At 35.7% G+C, this 7,150-nt stretch overlaps 1 protein-coding gene across 4 annotated transcripts; it reads right to left on the bottom strand.

Annotated features, from left to right (window-relative positions):
* Nucleotides 1-212: 212 nt before the first annotated feature.
* On the bottom strand, nt 213-5,273 carry LOC103436379 (N-acetylglucosaminyl-phosphatidylinositol biosynthetic protein gpi1). 4 transcript variants are annotated; one of them, XR_011573614.1, is made up of 9 exons: nt 5,001-5,273; nt 4,518-4,821; nt 4,257-4,397; nt 4,069-4,172; nt 3,695-3,916; nt 2,703-3,197; nt 1,134-1,543; nt 623-831; nt 213-545 (listed from the first exon to the last, which is right to left on the bottom strand). XR_011573614.1 is itself a non-coding variant. In XM_070808924.1 (9 exons), exons 2-9 carry the CDS (start codon nt 4,551-4,553, stop codon nt 434-436), a joined length of 1,614 nt encoding a protein of 537 aa, XP_070665025.1. In that variant the 5' UTR covers nt 4,554-4,821; nt 5,001-5,273; the 3' UTR covers nt 213-433. The 4 variants fall into 4 exon arrangements, 3 of the variants coding, with proteins under 3 accessions (XP_070665025.1, XP_008373023.2, XP_008373024.2); XM_070808924.1 differs by having other exon boundaries at nt 623-716; XM_008374801.4 differs by having other exon boundaries at nt 623-716; nt 4,522-4,821; nt 5,001-5,268.
* Between the last annotated feature and the right edge of the window lie 1,877 nt (nt 5,274-7,150).

The raw sequence follows: 7,150 nt of genomic DNA, 5'->3' as shown, positions 1-7,150 counted from the left end.
TTGTACTCTTACTTAAGTCACTTCAGTATAGGCGTCAACCTGCGACTTGCAGTTGCAATTCATCCCAGTAGAACGGACCACGCATCAATTATCTTAGGTCCGAATCAACTGGGATGGATGAAGTTATGTACCCGCACCAAGAACACACTTCTGACCGCATGATAATTAAATCCCTATACTCGAATCACGTTATTTAAGCAACGGAGCAGACATTTTGGATGAAACAGATGGAAGTAAGTATAAAAATTTCAAAAAATAACATAATTTTCCGTTGCAATCCTTCAAAATCGAATCAGATATATGTTGCCTGAATGGTCGGCCCGAAACAGAATCAATGGACACAAGAGTGGTTTACATGGGAGAACAAAATTTCGGGTTAGGTTAAAATAACTGCAGTTAGTTGTTAACGGGCAGCGGCAAGACTAGTTACATTTCACGTTCTGTGGCATGCGAGAACTGAATCGCGGCAGAGACGCCAATACTCTTTGTAGGAGATTAGCATCCACGGAAATATTGGAAGATCAGTTCCGATTGTAGATGGAATCCTGGAACCATTTCAAAGAGTTTAAATTTGAAAAGCCAGGAAAATAACGGTCAAATTTGAATTCAAATTTCAACTCACCGTCTGCCAGTGAGGACTCCATAAGCTGCAGTAGCAACCAATGTCCGAGGTTTCCCAGAAAGAAGCTTTTTGTAGTGAGGCATGACTATTTGTCCTGATATGTATATTCCATCAATACAGTTAGAAGAAAAGTATCAGACATAAATAAGTATACCTTATCACTTCGACAGTACAATGCATCTTTCAGCTCGTTATCATGAATGCATGTTCTGCATAAGCATAAATTCATGCATGTAACACAATCTGCATAAAACTTCATTTGGAATTAGCTTATTGAAGCAATGCTACAGAACGCGCACGTGCACAGGTAAACAGAGCCTCGAGACACCGCACTTTAATTATTGAAGTTTTAAAGCTTTTAATTTTGCATGGTCCTGACTCCTGATTGACTTAAAATGAAATATTTCAAAAGTAAAGCCCAAGTAATCGACGTGAAGCTTTCAGACTTTCTGAGATACGGTAAACTATAGAAACATCATTAATGCACTTAAAAAAAAGATCAAGCTCTCACCTACAGTCAAGAAGTTACTATGGAGAAATGAAACCACAACAGAAGATCTAGTGAGGTCCTTTCCGGTCTGAAGTTTATCTGATGGTGAAATAATACCCTTAGGAGAATCAATTCCACCACTCCAAACAGACATTATTTCAAACCATATCCCAGTTGGAAATCTTCTCGGCCTGACCAACCAAAGGAAAATTTTGATATATGGTGTGGCATGGATAACAGATATGGTCACTTCAATCAGTATACAGATAAGGGTGATAGTTGTGTTCATAATGGTAAAAAAGATGTAGAAAACAGAAGTTGTCGGTAATAGAAGTAGGAGTGGTGTGAACAGAAGAGATCCAACGATGTGTTGCTTGACAGTGTAGTCATAGCTATCTAATCTCTGACGAAGAGGATTCCACTTTCGGCCCCTGAAAAACATTCAGCAAGTACATGAGAAACTAGATGTTACAAAACAGCAAAACAATTACCAATAAAGGACATATTTTACTTATACCTTCACCAGCTATATACAATTGAAATTCTATATATCAATGAATTGAGAGAGGTGCACAACAAAAAGGGAGCTTTTTCATAAAATAGCAATTCACGTCAATTAATTATAACAAAATTATCTTCACTACACCAAAGACTAGCAAGTCTTGGATGGGTGTACACTGTACATATTTATACATGCAGACATTAGTACATACATAAGTACATGAACAGATAAATGGATATAAAAAGCACAGCAATCTTCTAGAAACAGGATGTTACTCCTACTTTAAAAGGAAATATACGAGAAGTTAGTGGATCCACAGATTTAACATTTTAGCTTACACGAAAATGACTCTGCTACAGGAACACGGGGTTTCCAATATCATTTTTTAGCATTATGGGCATTCTTATCGCAGATGACAGCTGCATATATGGAAAATCTAATACAACCATACAATCAAACCCCTATATAAAAGCACAGTAGCAACTAGCTAGGCAAATAAAAAGGTCAAGGTTAAACCAACGAGCAAAGTTCGCAATGACGTAATCAGGGAAAGAACTGCCTCTTCATTGGAAGGTTGGCTACTGGCAGAACCAGATCAAGTCACACTTTCCCTTTAGCTTAGCCTGATTTCCACATAAATCCCTGTGCTCTAAATCTTTTCAATTTCATGCACATCCCTTTGTTACATTTGCAATCGAGGACAAAACAACTTCATCTAATAAATTAACTGAGTGGTGATGTGGCAAGGAGGTAGATGTCTCTAAACATACCTATCATATAATTTTCACGTTGCCAGACAAAGTTGACATTTTTTCCTGGATTGCAAATGTAATCAAAATACTAGGGTACAAATAAAACATATTTAAAGTACAGGGAATTGGAAAATGGGCTAAACTGCAGGAAATACTAAGTGTAATTTGACTGAAGAACTATGTATTAAAGACCTACAAATCCAACCAACAGGTGCTGAATAAGCATATGACGTGTTAAGGGATAAAAAATAGGTTGGTTAGAAAAATGACCCTATCGCATGTATACAATGCCAAAGAAAACTGAAAAAGAAAGAACAAGACATCACCAAGTAATACCTGAAAAGGCGCCACAGAGCTGCTAATGCCTGTATCTGAGTTGAATACAAAAGTGATATCAACCAATGAAGAGTAGACACATGCAACGTTGCTAGTGCAATCAAGTCGATTATCAAAGCAGCAGGTATAGTCACCCCAAAAATGATTCCTGATATAGCAAGTCCTCTAATGAAATAAAGAAAGTGGGACCCCAAAAAGATCCAAATGGTAGACCAAATCTGGATAGCAGTTAGAGAAATCATCCCAAGAACTCCTGCCAATTCATTGTTTAACTTAAAACCTGCAGGTACCCCCATCAACCACACACAGCCTGAGCGCAATAATTCATTCGTCATGTCACTGGAAAATTTCAAGATCCATATGCAAACAGATTCTGCATGATACAACAGTACCAAACCAAACAAGTTTCCCAGAAGTACATCAACAGCTAAACTTGACCACACGGAATGCTTATGCAATGCGGCTTTCTCCGCGTATTCCACACTTGATGGTGACCTTTCAAATCCAGAATAAGGTGATGAAATAATTGCAATTAATTCAAAGAAATAAGAGGAGCCTACTACCAGAAAGAAAGAAACAAATGGAGATGGAACAAAAAAACACAAGACGAAACAGACTCATCAGTAAATGTCTATTGGAGATAACAGGTTACGTGTAACACAAGAAAAGATGAAGGGGTTATTGTCAATGCAGTGAAGAAGATGATGGAAGAGATCAGGTGGATGGGCCAATCATGGTCACAAACAAACCTCAATCTCAGCCTACAAAAGTACAGATAAAAAAACCCTAAACACTTGCAGGGTACAAAATTTATAAATAGGAAAATTTCTTATAAACCAAACTGGACTGAAATCTAATAACATCTTGGGATTTATAAATTTTATCCAAAATTAGAATGCAAATGAAAGGGAATATAAAGCCCAACTTATCAGTCAGACAACTCCACAGGATTGAAAAATATCCCATATTTGCAGTTGAAATTTTCATCTTACCTCATGCCATTATCTTGAAGAACGATTGGCCAATACAAGATCTGAGAACCACGGATTCTGACATTTATCCTTGAAATGCTGAATACCTTTACTAATATAAGGTCTATCCAAGAGTCTGATGCATAATTCAGAAGTCTATACAGAAACTGAAGAACGACATAGAATAAAGCGGATAATGAAGCCACAGACATGGCGAATAGTTGCCATACAAAGCCCACAAACCTGAAAAGCCACAGAATAGCCATTTAAATACCGCAAATAATACAACAACAACAACAAAGCCTTTTCCCACTAAGTGGGGTCGGCTAAAATACCGCAGATAGTGCCGGACATAAAAAGGAGAGTAGTAGAGAGGTAAATGTGTGAATAGATACATGTAAACAGTAGAAAAGCACACAAAAGACGTCTTGGGACCTAGGCAGCTCTCAAAAACAATTTCAGCGGTTGCGGAGCTATTAATTGCCAGAATGACTGTATCCTGCATTTAAAGATAATAAATATTGTTTCAATATATTAACAAAGATAAGTCTTAATCTACAAAAGAATTCTCACAAACTCTTACCAAATCAAGGAGTTGCTGCTTCTGGTGAAGTTCATCAACCCACTTGGGTTTTCTCAAAGGTGCACTCACTTTCTCAAATGAATTCCAAGGATGTAATGAGAAATGGTGGGCACCATAGGCGGGAGTCTCATACAAAATTAGCTAAATTTCATCAAACCAAAAACAAAATATTAATCACCAAAAAATAAACATGAGAATCATATATAAAAGTTAACAGATAAATTAAGTCCAACACATGCCATTTAAGCATTCATGACTTACATACGTGGACATCACACCGAGAAACGATTTGCCCATGCCAGTGAATGTGATGCAGTTTCGGAATCCAAGTAATGTCCTTTCCAACTTGTTCTTGAGGATCACACATCATCGTAATCCAATAACCGTTTCCCTCAAAATTTTCCCTACATTGTTCTACTGATCCACTGAGCTTGTGGCACCCACAAGAAGAAGAATGAGATTGATCCTCTTCTGTTTGAACCTTAAACAAATGACCCACTACACACAACATAGAATTATCCTGTAGTAACACAGGCATCCTTCTGTTCGCGTCGCAAAGAATTCCCTGAAAATAATATATGATTTCAACCAATTTCCCAAACCATACAAAATAAGCAAAAAATCAAATGCATCCCGAAATTCGATCAAATGCGGTAATAAACAGATTGAAACCGACCCACATAAATTGCTGCTAAATTTGATTGAAATATGATTGGCATTCACTCATTGAAGAAGTTTATGTACCTGGAGACTTGATTGAATACCAGAAAGCGCGAGTTCAGTGCAGGCGAAAGCGACGACGACGTCAAGAGAAGACGGAGAAGAAGAAACAAACCAACCAAGCAAGAAATTGGAGGATGATGATGGTTTGCTCAATGTGAGTTGCTTTGGCCACCAAACCCTACATCTCCTTCCCATCGTTGTGGAGACAACACAGATATGTGGGTAGAGACGAAGACGAAGTGACGAAGACACTATTTCAAATTTTGATGTAAAAATAATAAAAACACGAAAGAGAATAAGAGGTAATAATACTTTTGATTAAAAGGAGAGGTAATTTCCTTTCCTTTTTCTTTTTCTTTTCTTTTTTTCTTTTCCTTTTCTTTTTCCTTTTCTTCTTTTTCCTTAACTTTTTCTCTCATTGGGGTTCCCTTCTCCCGAAAAAATTATTTATGTATAAGCCCTCCCATTAATTAAATAAATTATGTTGAAATTTTAAAAACATCTCCAAAGAATATATTAAATAAGTATTTTTAGAACAAAAGATAGTGATAAAAATGATAAAATTTGACCGCAATCTCTTGTCAATCCAGGTCATACCACATAAAAATTGGCATTTCGGCTAGAAAACGTTAATGCTATCTTTTTTTTACTATTATTGCTGATGTGGATTTTTTGATTCCTTTTGTAGAGATGTTTTAAAACCATCTCTAAACGAGATGTCCAATTTTTCATATGATATGTTAAATTTAAACTATTATTAATTGTATTATTTAATTTTCATAATTTCAATTAGTATTTTTTAAACAAAAGATAATAACAAAAATTATAAAAAGCATTTATTACCCACTGAAAATAGAAGCTGTCAATTTTGACAACAACTATCTTTATAGCCATTTCATATTATGCCACATAAGAATTGGCATTTCGGTTAGAAAACACTATTGTTGTCCTTTTTTAACGTTGTTGCTAATGTGGACGTTTTGATTGGCTTATAACTTTGTTTGGTCAGTTATTTAATACTATAATATAATGGTATTTATCTTCACTTATAAATGAAATATTTTAAGTTTGAATTTCGTGAATGATGCATTTGATATCATCTTATTATGACTGGTGTATTGTGTAACTTATTTCAAAACATGCACCCCTTCATGTGAATAAGAAGACGAAAATGGTGTCAAAAGTGCCTCATTTGCTGAGCTTTTTCACAATGTTGTAATTTGATAACATTTCTTGTTCCATGAGATTTATAAGAAGACGAAAATGGTGTCAAAAGTCAAATGGGGTTGGGGAGGAAGTGGGCGAAGTTGAAGGAGATAGATTCGGATAAGGCGGGTGTGAAGTTTGAATATTTCTGCTGGGTCAAATTGACCCAATTGTAGTCAGTGTTCTAAAAATTGATCTAGGTGGCACCTAGGCGCTAGGCGGTGAAGGCCAGCCCCGATTTTGGGCAAATCGTTTCGAAAAATCGGTCTGAGCTAGGTGGCCGCCTAGTTGGTCCTAGGCAGCTCCTAGGCGGAGAGCTAGGCAGTTTTTTTATATTTTTTTATTAATTGTGTGCTTTTTTTCTTTTTTGGTTTCATGATGGTATACATATGGAAATGGTGTACCTAATTTGCAAATGCGGGATTTACTACAAGTTCATCCAATAGTGAAACAAATTGGAACACTTTTGATGGGATACATACAAATAAAATAAATAAAACTAGAAACAATAAGGTTAAATAATTTAGTCTATGTCCAATCCAATACAAGGATCATGATTCATGAACAAGAAGAATTTAGTCTATCATCCAAATCCTCCTCATTATGATTATATGTTTACTGTTTTTTAAATATTGAACTTTTTGGATGTATATCATTTGTGTATTTTTCTACTTCTATTTTTGCATTTTATCATTCTTTTATTATTCATACAAGTATAGTTTTTTTTAGGTGTAAATAAGCCACGAATCCTCGTCGATAAGAAAGCTTAGCTATTAAAACCTGGAGGGGCGAAAAACAAGGGTAAGTGGACCTGAAAATAAAGTTTTAATAAAAACATTTTGAAAATGTTATAACCCCTCGCTGTAAAACCTGTATAGTTTCCAGAAAATCATACTATGTATAAGTATGAAATCAAATGCAAATCAACAGTAAATCTAGAAATATTCCAAATCAATACATATCAG

The sequence above is a fragment of the Malus domestica genome, chromosome 12 (genome assembly GCF_042453785.1).
Source record: "Malus domestica chromosome 12, GDT2T_hap1".
Classification (NCBI taxonomy): domain Eukaryota; kingdom Viridiplantae; phylum Streptophyta; class Magnoliopsida; order Rosales; family Rosaceae; genus Malus; species Malus domestica.
The sequence above is the reverse complement of the archived record's forward strand: the minus strand, read 5'-3'. Positions and strand labels throughout refer to the sequence as shown.